Genomic DNA, 25,381 nt, shown 5'->3' with positions numbered 1-25,381 from the left:
TGGTACAACTTGTACGAATGAAACATCACTTCTTTGCTTATATATTCAGTGCCCAGATCCCTTTTTTATAACCCTTTCTCCCTGAACTCTGAGCTTCACTGATCTTTGTATTTGCATCCCTAAAAAATTCTCTTTCTCCATTCTTGTGAAGATTCTTGCTACTTTGGGTATACTTCCTTTCTTTTTTTCAAAATGTACTAATATTTTTCTGCAGGTTTGCAAAGAGCTGTTCTGAGCATATTCTGCTTCGTTGGTGCTTAAATCCTAAATCAGAACACCAGGATCTGTTAGTATCCGTAGCTTGAGAAAATTGGTTTAAGTTTTATGTGACCCTCAAACTTCATGGTTGCACTTAAGTGGCCCATAAAAACAAAAAGCTTGGGTACTCTTGCTATATGTAGATAGATAACGTGAGTCAAAAATATTACTTCAAAGAGGACCGGAAGACCTAAATTTAAATTAATATAGAGTAAATTTAAAACGGTATTGATTAGAAGAATAAATGCTTGGAATAATCTGTCGGGCAGGAAGTGAAGATAAAAATGTTTGTAATGTCCAAAATGGAGTTGGATGTTACAATGGGAAAGGCAGGATATTTTTATAGTATAGTGGTTGTTACTGGACTAGTAATCCAGAGGCCTGGACTAACAATCCAGAGACGCGAGTTCAAATCCCACCACGGCAGCTGAGGAATTTAAATTTAGTTAATTAAATAAATCTGGAATAAAAAGCTAGTATCAGTAATGGTGACCATGAAACTACCAGGTTGTTGTAAAAACACATCTGGTTCACAAATATCCTTCAGGGAAGAAAATCTGCTGTTCTTACCCGGTCTGGCCTATATGTGACTCCAGACCCACAGCAATGACTCTTAACTGCCCACTGAGATGGCCTATCAAGTCACTCAGTTGAATAAGGCGGCTCACCACAACCACCTCGAGTATAATTAGGGATGGGCAATAAACGCTGGCCTTGCCAGCAACGCCCATATTTCATGAATTAATAAATTTAATCTATAACTTTTTTTTTAATGCTTGTATTTATTTTTGATGCTTGTAATAAATTTGCACATATCTCATTATCAAGTCAAAAGGTCTCAAAGTACATCACACACGGAGTTACTTTTGGAATGTAGTGGGTATGTAGGCAGAAGTGGCAGACTCTGTTTTTGATCCTGGTAGAGGCCATGATACCGACTGCTTTTCTGAGAGATTTAATTCTCCTCTTGAACCACTACAATGAGCAGAAGTGACTCAGATGTCTCGTGTGAAGGACAGCAGCTATGACAATGCAACTGTGTCAGAAATGAGGTGGAATGTCAGCCTAGATTGTGTGCTGAAAATTTAAAATTACTGACCCAGTGGTGAGAATGCTACCAATTGCACCAAGCTGGCAAATGCCCCTTTATCTGCAGATGCTGTGTTACCAGCATAGTTTCATTCTATACATATGAATTAAGTTTGGTACCTTTTTGTAGGGGATTTTTTTCCTGTTAGGCAAGCCACTGATCAAAATTGATTTTATTCTAGAGTGGTATTGGTCAACTAAAGCAGATCCTACCCTCGTTAGCCAACACACGACTCCAGTCCCACAATATGTGGTTGACTTAATGCCGCCTTAAGTGACCTAGCAAGCCATTCGGTTTTAAAACACTGGATTTGGCAGTGTAGTGGCTGTTGTACAAGGTAATTGATCCAGAATTCAAATCCCACCATAACAAGTTGTGAAATTGAATTCAATAAATCTGCTAATTTATTGGCTAGCACCAGGACAGATGAGCTCAGACCCATTGAAGTCTCGAGGCTTCAGGTCAGACAAGGCCAAGCAAACCTCCTGCTGATTGCCATGTACTGCTCTCAACCCAAACATAGCTTAGGAGTTAATATTCCTCCACGTGGAACATCACTTCGAGGAAACACTGAGGAAAGCAAGGGCATGGAATGTTCTGATAGCTGGTCACGTTCTGAAGGAAATAGCACCTAGACTCGGCATTTGGCAGATGGTGAGAGAATTGTCATGAAGGGGTAATGTACGTGATCTCGTCTTTACCAACCTGCTTATCTCGCATCTGTCCATAATCGCATTAGTGGGAGTGTCCATTGCACTGTCATTTTGAAGGCAGGTTTCATTTTTACAGTAAAGATCCCCTCCATTGTGCAGTTTAACATTACCATTGTGTTAAATGTGACAGATTAGGCAGCCCATTAGATGCTTTGCGGGCCATCAAAAGCAGCAGAATTTTATACTGTCAGAATCTGTAACCTCCTAGCCTGACACACATTTCATTTTTCCATCAACATCAAGCCGGGAGACCGACCCCGGTTCAATAGGACTGCAGAGGGTTGTGCCAGGAGCAGCACCAAGCATACCTTTAACACGAGGTGACAACCTCGTGAAGTTACATCACAATGCTATCTGCATGCTGAGCACGAAAAGCAACAAGCTGTAAATGGTTAAGTGGTATTGCAACCCAATGGATTAGAAGAAAGCTTTGTAGCACCACTGCACCCTGTCGAGTGCAAGCGGTCAGCAGAAGTGTTTACACTCATCTTCAGCCAAACGTGCCAGATGGATCATTCCACTCTCCTTTGTTCTGTGGTTCCACTGTTCTAGATGTCAGTATCCAGACAATTTAACTAATTTCACATGACTTAAGAAGCAGCTGAGGTCGACTGGCCAAGTCAGAGGTCATGAGCAATGGTACCCTCCCCCCCGTGCGCCCCTTTTAAGGGCCTGCGTGGCCCATTCACAGTTTTGCGCATGCATGAAACTTAACATGGGACAAACCGGTCCCGGGCTGTGTGGCCTAGAGGGAACATTATTTATGAGCCCTAATTATCACCGCTGTTGTGCTCAAGACCTGTGCACCAGAACTAGTGGCCCTTCCAAAATTCAACTTTGGCACATTTACAAAATAAATAGTGTGCAATTTTTGAAACTTTTAAAAACAGTTATGACGGTGGCGTCTACCTAACAATGTAGAAAATTGATTGATCACCTAAATCAAAACAACTCTCATCCAATCCACCAATTACTGTCCTATCTGCCTCCTCTCTATCATTAGCAAGGAGATGGAAGGAGTCATCAAGTTACATCCGTTTGGGTTCTACCAGAACCACGCAACTCCCGAACTCCTCTCAATCTTGATTCAGGCATAGACACGAGCTGAACGCCAAAGGAGAGGTGAGAGTAACTGCCTTTGACATCAAGGCAGCAATCAATTGAGTAAGGCAATAAGAAGTACTAGCCAAGCAGAGCTCAATCCAGGTTAAGGGAAATACCTTCCATTGTCTGGAGATGGGAGACTGAAAGGGAGATGGTCATAGTTGTAGGAGGCCAGTCATTCCAGTCCCAGGACATCATTGCAGAGGTTCCTCAAGGCGCCAATCTCAGCCTAGCTATCCGCAGTATGCACTGTTAACAAGATGCACTGAAGCAATTCATGCAAGCTTATTTCGACAGTGCCTCACAGCCCTGTGACTTCTACCACCAAAGAGAAGGAGCAACAAGATCATGGGAACATGATCACTTCCAAATTCCCCTTCTAGTCATGCACCATCCTGTCTTGGACATGTGCTGCTGGCCCTTCATTGTCAGTGGGTTAAAATCCTGGAATTCCCCACCTAATATTATTGTGGGAGCAACATCAGTATGAGAACTACAAGCAGTTCAGGGCAAACCACCACCATCGAGTCAATAGAAATGGGTAAAAAATGTAACTTTGTCCACGTCTCGAACAATTTTTTTTTAAGTTGCTGATGAGCAATCTGCAAAATAAAATAAAAAGCAAAACTAAGGCATAAATAGAAATTTTCTACTGAAATCTTAACCTTAATACAGATCCTAAGATTTACTTCCCTGTCCCTTTTTATTATTAGACCCAAAAACTGGACTGTGTAATCAGTGTGCTTTAAGAAAGTGGCTTCTGAATAGCTGATCCTAAAATAAAGGAATCTACAAGGCTCCTTGCACGTTCTTCTTTTGTTTGCAATGAAAAGTGTTCCTTGCCACAAATCTGTACTTGTGACGACGCTACTTGTGCAGATTTTATGCCACTCTTGTGCTACTATGAGTGCACTTTTTATTCCTGTTTGCTCCTCTTGAGCATTCACATTTAAGTAATTACAGAATTTAACACACACTTTTTCACTGTCCTGGACAAAATGGCAACAGAACTAGATTTAGACTTGTAAATTGTGAGGATGAAATTAGTATGCCACATCTTGATTCATAGATTCATAGAAAGTTGCAGTGCAGAAGGAGGCCATTCGGTCCTAACTGGCTGTGCTGGCTCTTTGAAAGAGCAGTCGTGCATTGTCCCACATCCCCTCTTTTTGTCCATAACCCTGTCTGTAATCTCTATCGTGTTTTGTGACCATATTCTAAAATAATGCACTAAAATGTAGAATTGAAGGCCTAGAAATTTGTCTCTGGCAGTGGCACAAAACGAACGTTAGCGGATCAGCCGCCGGTTATTCAGTTCCACTGCAGTCAATGCTCTATATTACAACAGTGACGACACTTTAAAAAGTACTTCATTGGCACTTTGGGATGTCCGGTAGTCGTGAAAGGTGCTGTATAGTAAGTCTTCCTGTGGAGCTGAATATCGAGCGCTGTGTATAATGACCGGGCGATCCGATACTGCCATTTTTGTGCCACTGCCCGAGATGAATTTCTAGCTCTGTTTTATTAGTACTACCTGTATAAAATCTGACATACAAATTGCATGTTTTCATGTACAAGTAGAGAGCTGTGATGTACATGAGGTTCGCTGTGAAAACAGCCACATGCTAATTGCATATAGTGTGTGTGTGTGTGTGTATATATTTCTGCTAATCCAGAACCTCTGTGCCTTAACTTTCTAGCCAGAATAGTTGGCTGGTGCAGGGGTTCAGTTTTTTGGTGGGGGTGAGCGAGCAGTGGAATGTATGTTAACTTTCTAGTGTCAGTTGAACTTAAGAATTATGCTACCTTGATGCAACCCGTCAGGTCCTTGATGTCCAGTTTTGCCCCATAGTTAGTTTTGTGCAAGCCTCTATTTGACTTGAATATGTAACCTCCATTTGCTTACTAATAGCAACACAGGTGACATCAATGAATTAATGTGTCTGGTTCAAGGAATTCTTAAATCTGTGCGTCAGGCCCATGATATCCAGCAGCATAGAACTGCCCTACTCTGAGCAGTGTAGAAGTGTGTGGGAGCTGTGCTGAGAATCTCTTTTACAGAATTAGCTGTACTGGAGTGATTCCAAGTACAGTACTGCTGTAAACAGGATTGGAGAGTGGTTACAAAGTTTACTTAAAGACTTGGGCTGTAAGAATTTTGAGAGGGGAGACTTGTTTATGTACAGCTGTGACAATGCTGGACTTTTGAAGGGAATGTTTAAACAGTGACTGGATTAATCCCTCTTTGAATGAGACTGCAAAGTTGTCAATTTTCACTTTGTGGCTTATCGTAAATTGTGCGGAACTCCTGGATCTCCCGAAGTTTGTTGCTTTCTCTTTTTTTTTTGTCCTTGCACTCTGGGTCTGCTCCTTCTCCCAAGTTAGATTCTGCTAGTGGCGTAACCGGCACCTTCAATGGGGTTAATGTAATTTTTAGTAGGGCTACTCATCTGCTGTAAGGCTTTGGATTAATTTGTTTAATTGCTTAAATTAGAATGAAGGGAGTATGACCGCTTCCCGTCCCTCCCAGCACAGTCTGCCATGGAAGCGATTAAAGCTTAACTTTCCTGAAACCTTTTTAATCCTGGAACTGTAGTCAACACAACTCCGTCTACAAAAGGCATGTTTCTAAATACTTCTGGGTTTACTTGATCAGAAATATAGTAAAAATGTAAGTTAAGAATGGCCTTGTAATACAAGTGACTCTTGGTCCAACATAAAGTTGCAGGGAAGAGCTAGTGAAGTTAAATGGAAAACTTCTAACATTTGGCTAACCAAGTATAATAACTTAAGGTGTAAGCTGGCTGAAGTGATGCAGTCTTGTTCAGGATACATTGCACGAAGAAAATGTATTGGCGTCCCTTGAGATAAATACAGGGTACCCACTTCCTACAATATCATATTTCATATAAATCCCATTTAGGAATAAATTGGTTGAATGCCTTCCCCACAGTGTCTTGCAAATGGCTTTTTACTCGCGTGTTTGTTTTGTTACAGTTTGAGGGTGAGTGTACATGAAAAGGACTAATTGTAAACCGAACTCTCTCCTTTGAGTTTTCATTGGAACACTTGTTACTATTGCTTAGTTCTCTTTTGTGTTCTTCCAACCTAGCCATTTCAGATGTTTAGTTTGAAAGTATATGTCTAAATTAGTTAAAGGACGACAAGGAGATGTTGCTGATTGATTATTGCACAGCTGTTATGTTCAGCATCCGGCTGAGGTCTTATTTCCTTCTAAACCATTTGTGCATCTATTCCCCACCTAACCCCAAGAAAAAGTGCATTTTTGTTTGTGTTTTTTTTTAAGCTGCCAGATTTCTCAGTCTAACTTAAAGCAGCGGTTTGTCTAGTGAAAGTGCTTTATGAAGATTCTCTTGCCTTATGTCTACAGAGCATGTCTGATTCCATGAAATGTCATTTTGCCATGTTCCATAGAGAATCTGTTCCGGAAATGATTTAACGGTTGCAACTGTAGAAGAATAGAAAAATGGAAGAGGGAAATGAATACTGCCCTCTTAAACCCACAGTACTTTATATTGCAGGTACTTTTTTACCACCCGCCTCAGTAATGATCTCCTTTGATATGAAATCCTGCTTAACTATTTTTTTGTCCCTAGGAAATTAGAATTGATCTTCAGGAAGCTCAACTGTATTAGTTTGAAAGACTGTATGGATTGAGCTTGTAATGCATTCCTTTGCTCTGTTTTTCTTGCAGGCTTTTTCAGTATTTTTTGTTTGTGTAGCATTCACATCAGATATAATATGCCTACTCTTCATACCAGTGCAGTGGCTTTTCTTTGCTGCCAGTACATACGTATGGGTTCAGTACGTCTGGCACACAGGTATGTTCACATTTTTGTTTCCAGCTCAAGTTGTGTCTTTTATATAATTAAAAAAAAATAAAACTGTAGGATTATAAATCGTATGAAGAAAGAAAAGACCTGATTTGAATCATGGTTCAAAAGTTTCTAGTTGGCCTCACTGCCACAACCCATGATCCATGGCCTGTTGCTGCACCACCACGGGAGGGAAGGAAGACATATCCCTCCCAAGAGAAAAATATAATATCTCCATTTAATGTTTACAATACATTATCTCAATAACTTACAACAATCGGATTGATCTTGTAATTGAGAATTGACAAATACATGCAGTATCTACCCTGATAAATCTTGCTGCCTTAAATGATAGCAAATTCATTAAATCATTATCTTGTCTTTACCTTCCCTGCTCTGACACACAGCTTTGTAGCACTGAATGAGCATACTATTTGCATTTGTCATTGGCCATTTAAGATATGCTTGAAAGCCCAAATGTCCCATGCAAATCTGTATTCTATATATATATATAAAAGTGTTGGACCAATAACCGCAACATTTGACACCAAATGGGAGTAAAACTAATATTATACTGGACTGAAAGAGGAACCTTTTCCCAGATCTGCCATTGACCAAATTGTAATCCTTTAGTTTAAAAAGTGATGCTGCATTGGTCATTTAATGTTTAAATATTGCAGCATGAAAAACAAGTTTGTCTTGCCGTCTGTATTCTCGAACCTTCTCTGCCATCGAAGGCCTGAAAGCTATAAATTGTTAATTTTGAAAAGTACTTGACTCTTCAAAACTGAGGTGCAGTAGTAATATTTTCAGTTCTGATTTATTTTCAAAATATTGTGCATTAGATTTTAAATTCAAAAATCAGCACTAAAACAAATTGTAAAATGTGGCATTCTTTTATAGAATTATAATTTTTCTTTCCCTCTTAGTAGGCAGTTCTGTATATTTCTGCGTCCTCTCTCCACCCCTTCCAATCACTTTTTAGTTTCCTCAAGCAAGACATTGTTTCCTGCTTGCAAACATGATTTAAAAACAGTTTCCAGGGCTTTGCCACTGCTACTGTGGATCTGTTGCTAAGAGGGTGTCCTGGTTGACTTGTCCAACAGCTCCTTCTTCCTGTGGGGAAGAACTTAGCTTCCACTTGCTATCTTTTCCTGAGTACAGCTGAAGTTAATGCTTTTATTTTACACACTGCCAGTAAAAGCAGCCTTAAATTTGGTGACCGTGTTTAAAATAAATAGTGCCTCTGATGAAAAATATACTAGAAAAAGAGCAGCCATCTTTTCCGGCCAATGGTGAACTCAGTGGTCAGCTCATTCATACAGGTCAGTGCTGTGGTATGCATAGTTGTTTGCTGCTCTAGGCTGTGGAATCCACTTCATGATATAAAAACAGCAAATGTTACAATGCCAGCATCCTTCAGTCATAATGCCAAACCACATGAAGGACTTGAGATTTATTTGTTGGGCCAAATACTGCACAATGAGGTGGAACAGTAACAGACGTTGCTTCATTGCTCAGGTTAACTTTAAGTAGTGTGATGTCCAATTTATTGTGTGTGTCGTCCGAACTAATTTCATGGCTTTACAAGTTCTATTTTAAAAAGTTGAGTACACTGTGAGTCAAACCTGTGGGCAATCAAATTTATGTTTAAATAATGGGAACTCGACTAGCCCCTATCGCCGAAACAGTAATACGTAGGCTTGGTGTTCGAAAAAGAAACTTCGCTCCTCAGCTCAGTTCATTAAGGTGAAATCTAAAAGGCAGTTATTTTCAGAATGGATTGTGTTACCTTTATGAAGTGATGTATTTTTCTATTCTGCCTATTTGTCTTCTGAGGCAACTTCTTGACTCGCTTGATAAAATGCGTTGGTATTCTTCAGGCAAATGCTGTGTTAAAGTGCAAACATTTTAGGGAACAAACATCTGTTGGATAAACTGAATTTCTTCCTTCAACACAGATTTTCTGGGACGGGTGGATTTTTCTTTCAGCTTGTGAAATGATCTGTCCAGCTCTAGCTTGGATGTAGAATGCTAAAAATACTCATGACATAATGTTAACAAACCAGTATAAAATTATTGTAAGAGAAAGCTCTGCCAATTGAATGCATAGTTTGCAATCTGATCTGATTTTGAATAACTCTGGCCATATGGACAAAGGGATCTAATATTGTCCTGGCCACCTGTTTCTTCATTAATGCCAAAATGATAGTGAATTATCCAGTAATAGCAAGCTCCCTGAAGAACAGTGTTTATTTAATTTACAAGTTGGGTTCAGGCTGATTGAAAGGGGGAAAAAAATAAGACAAATTCCCAGGTCATGAGTGGCACAGCTCCCTTTCTGAGGAATCTCATTACTTTGTTTGAAATTTTACTTTCCCTAGCCATTCCAGCAGTTGTGCTAACGTACAATGCCATGAAGTGGTAAAGCGTAGGTTGTCCCCAAGTTCTCCACATGTTGCTGATCTCAACCAAGCCATCTGGGAAATTACTGAGTGGAGGCAAGATGTTTCTCCTAGAAGAGGCAGGAAGGATAAATCTGGCTGAGTCAGTTTGTATTAATCTTCGCACTTTCTGAACAACCAGTGCAAGAGCGGTATTGGCAAACTGTTGGAAACAGATTGCCTGGTGTGTATGAGGGAAGGCAACACTAAGGAGGAGCCAGAGAATGCATTTAAAAAAAAAACAGACATACATTGAGCCGTAATTTTCACACTTATTTACGACTTATCAATCGCAGATACACAAAAATTAGAGAGGGTTGGTTAGAACTCTAGCCCATATCTAATATTTCCATTTCCCCACACCAGCATACTACTACTGAGTGAGTATGCTAATTTGTACTGAATTATTTGAAGTTTAATTCACTAGGGACGGAGTTGAGATCGTAAAAACTCAATTTATGTAGAACCCATACAACTTGCAGAGAGAGACTTTAATTCTATCTCGAAGCCAAATCCCAGAGCCGTATTGACTATGCTAATCCACCATGTCCTCCATTACCTGTAATTGATTTTAAATGCATGCTGGTAAGTGGCCTAAAAAAGGAGAAATGATGGGGAAAAGGTTTTTTTTTTCTTTCTTCATGGTAGTCATTACTTCACAAAAGAATGACTTCTCTTAACTTATTTACAACACACTTGCATAGCAGTGTCACTGGCTACAATTCATATTCCCATTGCTGAACTCCAATGTGGATGCCATCTTGGAAACCAAAACATTAGTGGAATTTGCAACAAAAAAAAAGTTTATTACGTAGTAACAAATGGCCTAATCTGGAGAAAATATTTGAAAGTGTTCGATCCTTTTATATGATACACCCAGTGTCAGAATTTTTCGATCCAAATTTTCACCTAATGCTGTTTGTAATCTGATCTGATTTACGTAGCTAATGAAACCATTCTAGAGTGGAGCAATTCAAGGAGCATTATCTTTATCAAAAGACATTTGGCAAACCCTTTTTGTTTTGTAAACACTGGAATGTGATTATGCAGCTTGCATCAAGGCATATAGCTGGTGTGATGTGAGAAAATGAGAGCTATCTTTTCCCCTTTTCATGAGAAAGACAGTATCATGTTCACTTGCATGTTGATGGTGCATTGTTCCTATAATTGAAATTTTTGGTTGATGAGCCAATCCTTTTATCTTTTTCAGAAAGAGGAGTGTGTTTACCAACTGTATCACTATGGATATTATTTGTTTATATAGAAGCAGCAATCAGATTTAAAGATTTAAAAAATTTTCATGTAGATCTTTGTCGCCCTTTTGCTGCACACTGGTAAGTTATCTTTGTTTTTATGACACCTATTTGTGAAGCTCTAACAATACATGTCACTTATGATCATCCCATCAGGATCTATGCATTAAATAGTAAAGTGAATCCAACATCTCTGCATGTCACTTCTTGAGTCAGTTGTGTAAGCTTGTCATTTGTTGTTGTCTACCCTCACACTCCTGACACATGTCAAAAAAGCAAGAGCGACAAAACAAAGATTTCTCTATATATTTCACAGAATAACTTAATGCCCGAGAGACTCCAGAGTAATTCATCTAGGGATTCTGACTGCTTCCACAGCTCTAGCTCAGATTTTACCATTTGTCATGTCATAACATCTGGATGTGCTACTCCTTTTAACAGATAAATGTGTGTTCCTGCCATTTTGGTTAATCTGACTAGTTTGTAGTTCTACGGAATTGTGATTTATACATGTAGACTTTTTAAACCAATATGTTTTCTTGTTTGAGGACTTTCTGTTTAAAATGTGTTGTATTTGTGTTATCCTGTATGGCATGAGAATCAATTTACAATTGATTTGTTAAAATACTATTTGTTAAATAGTATTTGTTAAAATACTAATGGAAACTCTTGAGCTCATGAAAGAGTTCAACATACGTGTTTCCACATTATTTGAAAGTAAATTTGTGACCTACTGTCATATCACTTATATGAATGCCTATTAGACCATAAGAAAAACAATTTTAACTTCTCCTTTGGTATAATTCGAATAAGTCATTGAGAGTAATGCATAAATAGAATGGTCTCCCAGCAAAAGTAACTGATGCTGTGTTGATTAACTGCTTCAAAATGGAGATGGATTAATATCTGGTTGGTAGTGGAATTAAAGATTATAAAGTTAGGTAAAGACTGATGATCAGATTCTGAATGGGACACGGAGAGGGCAGTAAACCTGGGCTAAGTAGTGGAGATTTAGGGACGAATAGAATTTGAGTTTCTCTTTATTGCTTTTTATAATTGTGGAGTATTTAAACAGAATTGTATTCCAGGAGATTAAATAAATGTGGCAGAGTCCACAATAGGACACAGTGGATGTGAAAGGATTGGGCTTTAAAGAACCAAATGGCCTTTTCTCGTTTCCCGCTTTTGAAGTATTTTTATCCTGGAGAACTTGTTTAATGCTTTAAATTATATTTTATGAGCCGCCTCTTGGATCTCTTCAACGATGTCTGGTCACCATCGTGAAATCGTGATTATCAGGAATTGAAATTAATAGCATGGTGTAAATCATCATCGTCATAGGCAGTCCCTCGAAATCGAGGAAGGCTTGCTTCCACTTTAAAAGTGAGTTCTCAGGTGACTGAAAAGTTCAATATGGAAATTACAGTCTCTGTCACAGGTGGGACAGACAGTGGCTGAAGGAAAGGGTGGTTGGGTAGTCTGGTTTTCCACACGCTCCTTCTGCTGTCTGCGTTTGGTTTCTGCAAGCTCTCGGCAATGAGACTCGGTGCTCAGTGCCCTCCTGGATGCTCTTCCTCAACTTTATCAAGGAAAGTGTCCTTGCACCTTTTCTTCTGCCCACCTGGGGCTTGCTTGCCGTGTACGAGTTCCAAGTAGAGCGCTTGCTTTGGGAGTCTCGTGTCAGGCATGCAGATGATGTGGCCCGCCCAATGGAGCTGGTCGAGTGTGCTCCGTGCTTCGATGCTGGAGATGTTGGCCTGATCACTACCCGCTCTCCAATATGGCTCAGAGACGTGGACCATATATAGTAGATTCCTCAAAGCACTGGAGAAGTACCACCAGCGCTGTCTCTGCAAGATCCTGCAAATGCACTGGCAGGATAGACGCATCAACGTCCGTGTTCTCGATCAGGCCAACATCCCCAGCATCGAAGCACAGACCACACTCGACCAATAAATATAGACTAGTTGTCTTGTTAGTAAGTTGTGCAACTTCATAATGTTGCAGTTTGGATGAATTCTGAATGGTGATAAAGATAATTTCTCTGCCTTAGTTTTAACACAAATATAATTGTCTCGGAGCCATTTAAATTTCTTAATACTGTGATTTGATTTTTTTTTTTCAAATCATTCATTCAAAAATTAAAGTTCATGACATAAAACTTAATCTGATGGATCAGTGAATAAATATGCTGTGCGATGTCGTGGTGAGTCATATGGGCCAAGAGGTTTCAGGTTTAGTCTTGGGCAGGCCATTCATAGTCCGGGCACTGCCATTTGACCTCAGCATCTTCAGACTAGAGAAGGCAAAAACTAGACACGGTTCCTCCTTTTTATTGCAACCTATTGACTCTTGCTGAAAAGTCTATGTGAGATTGACTGGCCGTGGTGGCTCTTGTGGTCGTGGAACTATAGCCCAGCAAGAATTGACACTCTTAGAAGAAGAGGGGTTAGAGAAGAAATTGGAGGATGGGGAAATATTACCTCATAGGATCCAAGGCTTACTTAATATCTTACTCTGTTTCAGAAATTTGGGGAATGGCTAATTTACTTTAAATAGGCTTCTCTGAACTTAGATGTGAAGTTAGAGGTGTATTTTATTTATAAAGCTTCGATTCCATGAAGTTTGAGGTACACTCTTTACCAATGTTTTCACTTGAAAAGAGCCACAGAAATGTAACTTGCTCTGACAATTTATGGAAAAATGTGAATTAAAAATAAGTGCAAATTGTTTCCCTTAATTTAACTTTTGAAGGATGAATGTTTAATTGCTTGGTGACCATGATCTCAGAATTGACCTATTATTAAAAGTGACTGTCTTTGTCTTTTTTTCCTCTTCTCATCCCATACATAAAGCATTGGCTATCCTGTGGTAACACTGGGATTTGGCTTCAAAAGTTATGTAAGCTACAAAATGCGATTAAGAAAACAGAAGGAGGTCCAGAAGGAGAATGAGTTCTACATGCAGCTCCTACAGCAGGCCTTACCGCCAGAGCAACAGATGCTACAGAGGCAAGAGAGGGAAGCTGAAGAAGGTGAGCATTGATTTAAGTAGTGCTCATGTAGTTCATGGCAATAGTGCAAGCTTCACATCAGGATGCAAGTAATCGGGCTTGGTGACCAGTGAGGGGTCAGATTCAAAGATGCCTCATTCCAACTCCATCTACAGCAGTAGCGTGCCAGCTTTTTAAACAATGTAAATTCCAACTTGTCCAAGGCTCTCTAACCCACATTCGGTTCCGCACCAAGTCCTTCTCACCCATCATTTGCGACCTTGCCAATCTCCATTGGTTTAACGTCGCCCAGCACATTGAATTCAGAATCTTTGGGCCCCGAGTTTCGACAGGAGTTGCTCCTATTTTTTTTGGAGCAACGTTTTTTTTTGGAGTATCTTAAAAATCGCAATTCTCCCCATTTAGTTTGCTCCAGTTTCAGTGAGTTAGTTCAGTTTCTTTTTAGTTCAGTTTTTTTTTTCCAAAAGGGGGCGTTACCAGCCACTTGTGTCTGTTTTGGCCATTTAAGTCAGTTTAGACAGCTAAAAGTTACTCCAAACTAACTTCGGCCAGTGTATGTATCCACTTTTGTACGCTCAGAAAAACCTTGTGTAGACTTAAGAAATGAGCGTAGGTAGCCAGAGATAAAGGGGGGGGGAGGGAACTTAGAGGATTTTCCAAAGCATTAAACACTTCACATTTAACAAAGAACTATCATCAATAAATAAAAAATTAAAAGTTCCTACCACACCTATCCATTCGGCTAGGGGCGGGATTCGAGCACCGGGAGCCAACAGCAGCGTCTTTTTGGGCCGTTCGGCTGGGGGCGAGGGACCACCTTTAAAGATGACCGATTGCCAATGTTTGAGAGCCATTGTGCATGCGCACACGCTCCAAGCACTCAAGCACGCTGGGCCCTAGCCCCGCCCCCACCCCCCCTGCCAGCTGTGTTGACACAGCATTCCCATAGCTCTGCCTCCTGCTGCGCTGCGCCGAGTCCATCTGATGAACGTAAAGAATACCGCGGTAAGGATTAGGTGTGCTTTTTATTCCAGAAACTCTACACTTAGAATTGGTTGAAACTTGGGTCCCATGTTTCTTTGGAGAAAGTATTCTTGGGGCAGGAAAATAGTTAAACCCCTATTATTATTTTGTAGTTCCATGAAGTTTGGTTGTATTAAATTACCTGCAAATATTTATTGATCCTTCTGAATGTTGTCAATGCATGGTTTGGTGACACTATGAGGAGACTAGAAGTGTCACTGAGCCTCCAAATGGTATTGTGGCTTTTAAGAGGACCAGCCAAGTCAAAAGAAGTTTCCCAAAAGCATTTATTGTGAAGGCTTGCAATGCAGGCGGTTTCTCCCCAGTGTTGAGACCAGAGCAATAATTTCCTAGGATTTGATCATTCAGCTATTTATCAGCCAAAGCCACTAAACCAGGAACAGTCCCAAGGTTGCTCGGGGTTTGTGTATTACTCATCTTGGATTGCACTTGCATTCGCTGAGCATTCCGGTTCGGGAGCACCCTATAATGTTCTGATTCTTGAGAAAACTGCAGCCAGAGCAATCAACTTGTAGGTTTGTGTATTTAAAACACTTAAAATTGTCATTGTACAAAAATGATCTTGGCTTAAGAATTAATAAACTGTGTTGATTCCAGATCCACTGTATCTTGCTTGGCTTAAACATAGGCTAGTTATTAGATTATACCATCCACTTTGTGTTTTCCTCAATTGTATCTGTTTCATTTAATGTATGATTCCAGAATTTTCAGTTATATTGAAAGTACCACTTTGTCATTTGCAGAGCTTTCATAGTTTACATTAATAGAACGAGGAATAGTTTGGAATTGTTTTCCTACAGAAACAAAATGTTAAACCCATTTTGAAGCAGATGTTGGGAAATTGGCTTCCAACTGTGTGCTCTCCATGTCTAGGTTGCAGCACAGATTCACCAGAATTATACCGGTGTTTGGTGATTTGAATTATGAGAACGGGTTGCATAAACTTGGCTTGTATTTTCATAGAATCATAGAAATTTACAGCACAGAATAGGCCATTTCCGCCCATCCTGTCTGTTGTGTATCTGCAAAGCATGCACTCCCATGTTCCGCCACCAGGGAGCGCATCCCCTGAAGTCCCAAGGGATCCCAGCATCCCTTGGAGCACTGTATATCAGCGGGCCCCTAAGGCCTGTTACTCACTCTGGAGTGTCTTAATAAAGACTGAGGTCACTGTTACTATAACCTCCCTGTGTGCAGTCTCATCTGTCTTAGGAACATAACAACTGGCGACGAGTACATGAATCCAACGCAAAGATGCAGCAAACTGTGGGCATCCTGGAGAAGTTCTCGGAGGGTGACGACTGGGAAGCCTATGTCGAACGGTTAGACCAGTACTTTGTAGCCAACGAGCTGGACGGAGAAGGAAGCGCTGCAAAAAGGAGAGCGGTCCTCCTCACGGTCTGCGGGGCACCGACTTACAACCTCATGAAGAATCTTCTGGCTCCGCTGAAACCCACAGATAAGCCGTATGAGGAGCTGCGAACACTGGTTCGGGAGCATCTTAACCCGAGGGAGAGCGTGCTGATGGCGAGGTATCGGTTGTATACGTACCACCGATCTGAAGGTCAGGAAGTGGCAAGCTACGTTGCCGAGCTAAGGCGACTTGCAGGACAATGTGAGTTTGATGGCTACCTGGAGAAAATGCTCAGACTTTTTTGTACTGGGCATTGACCACAAGACTGTCCTACGAAAACTTTTGACTGTAGAGACACTGATCCTCAGCAAGGCCATTGCGATAGCACAGGAGTTTATGTCCACCAGTGATAACACCAAACAAATCTCTCAGCACACAGGTGCTAGCAATGTTTATAAATTAACTGGAACTGTGTTTGCGAGCAGAAATGTACAGGGCAGAAAACATGAGTCTGCATTCCAGCAGGCCTCAGGTGACCCAGATGACGGAGTCCGCAACAAAGGATGAATGCAAGGCAATTCACACCTTGTTGACATTGTGGAGGCTCCCATTCAGCCTATTCATGCCGCTTCAAAGGGTATGTTTGCAAGAGCTGTGGAACAATGGGGCACCTTCAACGAGCTTGCAGACGAGCTGCAAGCTCTGCAAAACCTGCTAACCACCACATGGCAGAGGAAGATTGGTCTATGGTGGATCAAAGCAATTTCGAGCCTCAGGAAGGAGGCAGATGCAGATGCACGGGGTGCACACATTTTCGACGAAATGTCCACCTATAATGCTAAACGTAAAATTGAATGGCTTACCCGTAGACATGGAACTGGACACTGGCGCTAGCCAATCCATCAGGAGTAAAAAGATGTTTGAGAGACTGTGGTGCAACAGGAACTCAGACCAGCCCTGAGCCCCATCCACACGAAACTGAGAATGTACATCAAAGAGCTTATCACTGTCCTGGGCAGCGCCATGGTCAAGGTCACCTACAAGGGCACGGTGCACGAACTGCCACTCTGGATTGTCCCGGGCGATGGCTCCACACTGCTTGGAAGGAGTTGGCTGGGCAAAATCCGCTGGAACTGGGATGACATCCGAGCGCTATCATGTTGATGAGGCCTCATGTACCCAGGTTCTTAACAAATTTCCTTCCCTTTTTGAGCCAGGCATTGGAAACTTTTCCGGGGCGAAGGTGCGGATCCATTTGGTCCCAGAGGCACGACCCATTCACCACAAGGTGCGAGCGGTATCTCACATGATAAGGGAGAGAGTGGAAATCGAGCTGGACAGGCTGCAACGCGAGGGCATCATCTCCCCAGTGGAATTCAGCGAGTGGGCCAGCCCGATTGTTCCAGTACTCAAAAGTGATGGCACGGTCAGGATTTGCGGCGATTATAAAATAACAGTGACCTCAGTCTTTATTAAGACACTCCAGAGTGAGTAAGAGGCCTTAGGGGCCGGCTTATATACAGTGCTCCCAATGAATGCTGGGATCCCTTGCGACTTCAGGGGATACGCTTCCTGGTGACGGAACATGGGAGTGCATGCTTTACTGATACACAACATCCGCCACAGGCCAGGCACCGAGAACTGTGCGGATGCTCTGTCGGCTACCATTGCCCACCACGGGGGTGGAAATGGCGCAGCCTGCAAACTTGTTGATGGTGGCGTGGCGCAGCCCGCAGACTTGTTGATGGTCATGGAAGCGTTTGAAAATGATGAATCACCTGTCACAGCCCGCCAGATTAGGACTTGGACCAGCCAAGATCCTCTGCTGTCCCTAGTAAAAAGCTGTGTAGGAGCTGAGCCAGCATCCCCGTTGAAATGCAAGAGCTAATCGAGCCGTTCCAGCGGCGAAAGGACGAGCTGTCCAGTCAGGCAGAGACTGCCTGTTGTGGGGTAACCGCATAGTGCTACCCCAAAAAGAGCAGGGAGACGTTCATCTCGGATCTCCACAGCACACAACCGGGCATAGTAATGATGGAAGCGATAACCAGATCCCACGTGTGGTGGCCCGGTATCGACTCTGACTTAGATTCCTGTGTACGGCAATGCAGCATGTGTGCTCAGTTGAGCAACGCGCCCAGAGAGGCACCACTAAGTTTGTGGTCCTGGCCCTCCAGACCATGGCCGAGGATCCATGTCGACTATGCGGTCCCCTTTCTCGGTAAAATGTTCCTGGTGGCGGTGGATGGTTTTTCAAAATGGATTGAATATGAAATAATGTCGGGAAGCACCGCCACCGCCACCATTGAAAGCCCGAGGGCCATGTTTGCCACCCACGGCCTGCCTGACAGACTGGTCAGTGACAACGGGCCATGTTTCACCAGTGCCGAATTTAAAGAATTAATGACCCGCAATGGGATCAAACATGTCACCTCGGCCCCGTTTAAACCAGCCTCCAATGGGCAGGCAGAGCGGGCAGTACAAACAATCAAACAGAGCCTCAAACGAGTCGCAGAAGGCTCACTCCAAACCCGCCTGTCCTGAGTACTGCTCAGCTACCGCACGAGACCCTACTCACTCACAGGAGTGCCCCCGGCTGAGCTCCTCATGAAAAGGACACTTAAAACCAGACTCACTGGTTCACCCCAACCTGCATGATCAGGTAGAGAGCAGGCGGCAGCAACAAAATGTAAACGATGGTCGCACCACTGTGTCACGGGAAATTGATCTGAATGACCCTGTGTATGTGCTAAACTATGGACATGGTCCCAAGTGGATCGCGGGCATGGTGATAGCTAAAGAAGGGAATAGGGTGTTTGTAGTCAAACTAGACAATGGACAAATTTGCAGAAAGCACCTGGACTAAACGAGGCTGCGGTTCACAGACTGCCCTGAACAACCCACAGCAGGCACCACCTTTTTCGAGCCCACAACACACCCCCAAAGGATCAGCGACACAAAGCCAAACCCATCACTCCTAACAGCCCTGCATGGCCAGGCTCACCTAGCAGCCCTGCAGGGCCAACAACACGCCAGCCCAGCGAGGGCACAGCCAACCACACCAGAACAGACATTTGTATCGAGGCGGTCCTCCAGGGAAAGAAAGGTTCCCGACCGCCTCACCTTGTAAATAGTTTTCACTTTGACTTTGTGGGGGGGGAGTGATGTTGTGTATCTGTAAAGCATGCACTCCCATGTTCTGCCACCACGGAGCGCATCCCCTGAAGTCCCAAGGGATCCCAGCAACTTCATAAAGACTGAGGTCACTGTTACTTTAGCCTCCCTGTGTGCAGTCTCATCTGTGTTAGAACACAACAGTGCCGCACCGACTGACTAAGCTATCCAGCCTAATCCACTTGGTCCGCAGTCCTGTAGGTTACGGCACTTTAAGTACACATCCAAGTATCTTTTAAATGTGGTGAGGGTTTCTGCCTCTACCACCCTTTCAGGCAGTGAGTTCCAGACCCCCCACTACCCTCTGGGTGAAGATATTTCCCCTTATATCTCCTCTAAACTGCAACCCCCCCCACATTACTTTTAAATCTATGTCCCCTGGTTGTTGACCCCTCTGCCAAGGGAAACAGGTCCTTCCTATCTACTCTATCCAGGCCCCTCATCATTTTATACATCTCAATGAGGTCTCCCCTCAGCCTCTGTTCCAAAGAAACAGACCCAGCATCTCCAATCTGTCCTCATAGCCAAAATTCTCCAGTCCAGGCAACATTCTTGTAAATCTCTGCACCCTTTCCAGTGCAATCACATGTTTTCTGTAATGTAGTGATCAGAACTGCACACAGTACTCCAGCTGCGGCCTAACCATTTTTTTATACAGTTCAAGCATAACCTCCTTACTCTTGTATTCCATGCCTCGACTAATAAAGGCAAGTATTCCATATGCCTTTTTAGAGTAAAGAAGATTGAGGGATGATATGATTGAGGTTTTTAAAATGTTAAAAGGAGTTGATAGGTTAGATACAGAGAAATTATTTCCTCTTGTAGGGGAATCGAGAATAAGGGGATATTATCTTAAAATTAGAACCAGGCCATTCAGAAAGCAAAGGATAGTAGAAATCAGGAACACTCTTCCCCAAAAAGCTGTGGAAGATAGGGCTTTCAAGATTTGAGATAGATAGATTTTTGTGGGGTAAGGGTATCGAGGGATATGGAGTTGAGGTGCAAATCAGCCATGATCTAATTGATCAGGCTCAAGGAGCTGAATGGCCTACTCCTGTTCCTATGGGGCCCAAGTTTCCACAAGAAAAAAAACGGGCGCCCCTCCGAGCTGGGCACCTGTTTTTCGCGCCTAAAAATCCTCGGTAGTCTGCACCTACTTACAGGTCCTCTGGCCCATGGCGCAGTCAGCACAAGCTGTGGGGGGGCGGAGCCAGGTCCCGGCGCTGAAAACAGTGCCGGGACCTCTGCATATGCGCGCTACAGTCGGCACGCAAGTGCAGTAGCTCCAGGCGCCGAACTGTGTGGGAGGGGCCCGAAGCACGCAGCCCCTAGCCCTGGCCCAATGGCCTCACTGGGGCTCCTCCCACGGCCAGCTCCTGCTCCCCGCCTGACCAGACCCGACACTCGCTCTCCCCCCCCACTCCCGCCGACCAGACCCGACACTCGCTCTCCCCCCCACTCCCGCCGACCAGACCCGACCCGACACCCGCTCCCCCCCCGCCCCGAGACCCGACACCCGCTTTCCCCCCACCCGACACCCGTTTCCCCCCCCCCCCCCCCGACTGACCCGACCCGCGCTCCTGTTCCCCGACCCGACGCGCCCCCCCCCTCTCTTTCTCTCTCCTCTCTCTCTCTCTCCCTCTCTCTCTCTCCCTCTCCCTCCCTCCCTCCCTCCCTCCTCTCTCTCTCTCTCTCTCTCTCTCTCTCTCTCTCTCTCTCTCTCTCTCTCTCTCTCTCTCTCTCTCTCTCTCTCTCTCCCCCTCCCTCTCTCTCTCTCTCTCCCCCTCCCACTCAGCGGCACGAACGGCTGCAGAATTCTCCCTGGCTGAAGCACTTTCACACAGGTAGGAAGATGGTTTGTTTAATCTTTTCGTGGCTTATAAATGTTTATTCAGGTTGGATTTATTTGTATAATATTTGTAGAAGTATAAATAAGGATTTATTGTCGAATTTAATGAGTTCCCTTCCCCCCCCCACCTCTTTCTGGATGGCCTAATTTGTAACCTGCGCCTGATTTTTTATGTGTAGAACAGGTTTTTTCAGTTCTACAAAAATCTTCACTGGCTCCATTCTACTTTAGTTTGGAGTACATTTTCACTGTGGAAACTTTCAGATCAGGCGTCAGTGGCCGGACACGCCCCCTTTTGAAGAAAAAATTCTGTTCTAAACTAGAACTGTTCTACCTGACTAGAACTGCAGAAAAAAAATGTGGAGAATTGCGATTTCTAAAATAGTCCGTTCTCCACCAGTTGCTCCTAAAAATCAGGCGCGAATCATGTGGAAACTTGGGCCCTATATTCCTAGATGGTTTTATAAGTGTCATCCTTGCTTCATGGTAGCACTCTCTTGCCTCTGAGCCAGAAGGTTGTGGGTTCAAGCTCCACTTCACAGACTTGAGCATCTAATTTAGGTTGACACTAGTACTGTGGGAGTGCTGCACTTTCACAGGTGCTGTCTTTCGGATAAGATGTTAAACCGAAGCTGGTAAAGAGTACTAATTGGCAAAAGGAGGGATGTTGAGGTGGGGAATGGAGTATTTTTTGACTTGTTCCCAGTGTTGCATTAAAAACCCTCAGGTTAAGTACATTGTGGGTGAGCTGCAAGTTAAGACTCCTACTCTGGCCCAACAAGATGACCTTATTCAAGCGACAGCTAAGTACCTCTTATTGAACATACTTTTAAGTGCAGTAATTTGCATTTATTTTATTCTGATGGTGTTTTTCAAAAAAAAACTATTGGCTGGAATGGCAAAAAGAAAATTATTTAACCTGTAAAGGTATGTTTGATAATGTCCGTTGTGGTCCTGTCTGTATTTTGCTTTATACATACCATTTTAAAACATTTTAAGGTTCTCTAAGTCAGTACGTGAGGGTTGAAAGTGTGAAATGTTTCATATATTGGACCGATAGTTCAGGACTTGTATCAGCCTGCTCTTGTTGTACACTAACTTTTTCCCATTCTCTCCCAGCTGCTACAGCCAAAGGAATCACAGATATGGATTCTACACAGCTTCCTCAACACAATGGAGGAATTCCAGCAGGTAGAAAATTGACAACAGCTTTACCAGAACTAGAATACAAAGAAAAAGGAAAGAGAAGGACAAAGAAGCCAAAAAACCCAACCTTGGGATTAACAATAATATTTTACAGCCAGTAGACTCAAAAATACAAGAAATTGAGTACATGGAAAATCATATCAATAAAAGATTAAATAATGAGTTTGTAGGGAGCACAGAAAACCTACTAAAAGAGGACTCATTTACAGCTGCTTCAAAAAATTACAAGAACGCTACTGGGGGAGTAAATTCTTCACCCAGAAGTCACTGCACGTCCAATGGCAGCATCCCTTCATCCTCTTCTGCTAAGAATGAAAAGAAGCAAAAATGCACTAGCAAGAGCATGAGTACACATAAGGAAATAATGGAGAATTGTATACCCAACAACCAGCTCAGCAAGCCAGACACATTATTAAGGTAATTAAAAAATATATATATATATTTGGGAACTTGCTTTTTTACTTCCTTTGCATGGATGGGAGGTAATGAGTGTCTCCTAGTCAAAGAACATTTAGTACCACTTCCGCTGTATATAAACTGGATCGCGTTACCTGGACACTGCTGTGAAGTAGCGCAAAATAAATCAACTTGTAACCATGGTGAGCAAGAGTTGCTTGTAATTTTTGACATCAGCCATCAAGTGATCTTCAGATTGACTATAACTAAAGTGGTTCTACCTTTTGGGAAGTGTCTTAACACATGTACATTTTAAGAAATTGTGTGCACTGTTTTGTTTTTAAGACCTGGTATCATTGCTGTGTGATTTTGAGCTAAGTCTTGTATATTGTTTGTTATTTGTACACCACTTGCGATATCTTGCATATCCCAACTGTGATGGATAAGATTTGAATACTTTGACAGGACTTCGATCATTGCAAAATCATCTTGGTGGGAAGCTGTTGCATAAACGGTTCAAAGCCAGTTGTTTTCTTCCGACCAATTATTCTTCAGCAAAAGAGAATTTTGAGCTAATTACCATTTGCAGATTTAGGTAATGATAGGAATTTGATACTTTTCAATGTTACGTAACCATGAAGAATATGTATGGAGCTATTGTATAAAATTGTGTCTTCCACTTGCTTTGGGTTTTATATAGGAAATATAAATGGGTTCCTATTTTTAATCTGTACTGACCCCAGAGCAAACAAACTTCTTCACTACCCATATTTTTTAATTTGAATGAGTTATATGTATTGTGCAAAATCAAAACCACTAGTGCTATGTGAAATAGTTTTCAACAACTCCTCAGTTGATATTGATGCAAAGGTATGGAAAGTGCTGTGCAGCGAGATCAATTTCATATTTTGCTGTTACTCTGTCCCTTGAATTTGAGTACATTATTATCAGGGGTCAAGTCCTGGTACGGTTGGGGTTGCTTGCCAGCTTTTCTCTTAGTATATACATAACATGCTGATGTGTTATAAGATGGAAGTTTGTCAGATGTGAGGGCAATTGGCTCTCCTGGTTTCTTTTATATTTGAGTCCTGAACTGATCAAAAGACCAGGACGCAGCAGATGGTTTTCAAGATAAATTATGCCACAGCTCTCTTCTGTCCACTTTGGAACAAGTTATTGCAGGAAGTGTAAAACACTGCTGCTTGTTAAAATACATTGGATTTCTGCCTTGTTAAAATGAGTGTTTAAGCTTTTAAAGGGTTCTTGAATATATAATTAACTCAAATTAGTGGATGATGAAATGCAGCAGTTATTTCTTTGTGCTTTTGATTGTGCTTGGAGTTTAGAAATTGAGTGCAAAGTTACTGACCATTAGTACCTGGACATTTAACCAATACTTTTTGACTTTGGAGTTAACTGCATACTACTAGTCATGACGTTTGGTTACTGCTTTTATATTCTTGGATGAGCTGTGCAAACAGATAAATCAAGAAATTACAAGGATTGCTACCCACATAATTTTTTTTCAGTGTTGGAGTATATCTGTTTATCCTGGTGAGTTCTAAGACTTTTTAGGCACCTTTTAATGTATATTTTCAGAAACCAAATAACTTTTCAATAATACAATTTGAAAACATGAATACACTGTAACCAGGCAAAATGGCTATGTAATGAGCAAGTGCAGTAAAAGGGGGCCCAAGTTTCGGGCCGCGCCTAGAACGGCGCAGCCCTGACCTGGACGCCTGTTTTTCGCGCCACAAAGTGCGCCTTAAAAAAAAACTTCCAGATTCTCCGGCTCCCTGCAGGTCGTTTGCCGCTCGGCGCGGCGCAGTACGAACTGTAGGGGGCGGAGCTAGGTCCCTGCGCTGAAAACAGTGCCGGAACCTCTGCACATGCGCGCTACAGTGGGGCGTGCATGTGCAGTTGCTCCAGGCGCCCAAAACTGTGTGGGAGGGGCCCGAAGCACGCAGCCCTGAGCCCTGGCCGAATGGCCTCACTGGGGCTGCGTGAATAAGGTTCTTCCCACGCCCAGCTCCTGCTTCCTCCCGACCTGACTCGACTCCCGCTTCTCCCCCCCCTGCCCCCGGACCGAACCTGACCCCCCCCCCCCCCCTAGACTGAGCCCGACCCGCCACCTCCCCCCCCACCCGACCTGACACTCCCTCTCTGCACGCCCCCCCGAACCGATCCGAACCGACCTCCCTGACCCGACCCGCGCTCCCCCCCCAAATCCTGACCTCCCTCCCCCTGCCCCTGACACGAACCGAACCGACCCGAGCCATGCTCCCTCCATCCCCCCCTACCCGAACAAACCCGACCTTCCTCTTCCTCCCCACCCCCCACCCCCGACCCGACCCAATGCCCCCTACCTGTAAATCTGGTGCTGGGGACGGGCCCTGCCCGAAGTCTTGGGCCCGGCCCGTTCAGCCTCCCTCCCCCTTCTCCTTTCTTCTCCTTCCCGCCCCCCCCCCTTTCTCCTTTTCCCCCCCTCCCTTCTCCCTTCCCCCCTTCCTTCTCCTTCCCCGCCCTCCCTTCTCCTTCCCCCCTTCCTTCTCCTTCCCCCCCCCCCCCCCCTCCTCCCCCCCCTCCCTTCCCCTTCCCCCCCCTCCCTCCTCCTTCCCCCCCCTCCCTTCTCCTTCCCCCCCTCCCT

General features: G+C 43.3%; 1 protein-coding gene across 1 annotated transcript in view; it reads left to right on the top strand.

Moving 5' to 3' along the window:
• Positions 1-25,381, top strand: part of maco1b (macoilin 1b) — a 91,137-nt gene that overhangs the window by 46,383 nt on the left and 19,373 nt on the right. Inside the window, 5 exon segments of the mRNA XM_070899081.1 lie at positions 6,881-7,007; positions 10,656-10,779; positions 13,554-13,732; positions 22,249-22,373; positions 22,376-22,752. Of these exon segments, the coding sequence (XP_070755182.1) occupies positions 6,881-7,007; positions 10,656-10,779; positions 13,554-13,732; positions 22,249-22,373; positions 22,376-22,752 (932 nt within the window).

This window comes from Pristiophorus japonicus, chromosome 14, assembly GCF_044704955.1.
Source record: "Pristiophorus japonicus isolate sPriJap1 chromosome 14, sPriJap1.hap1, whole genome shotgun sequence".
In the NCBI taxonomy this organism is placed as follows: Eukaryota; Metazoa; Chordata; class Chondrichthyes; family Pristiophoridae; genus Pristiophorus; species Pristiophorus japonicus.
This window is presented reverse-complemented; position numbering and strand designations above follow the sequence as displayed.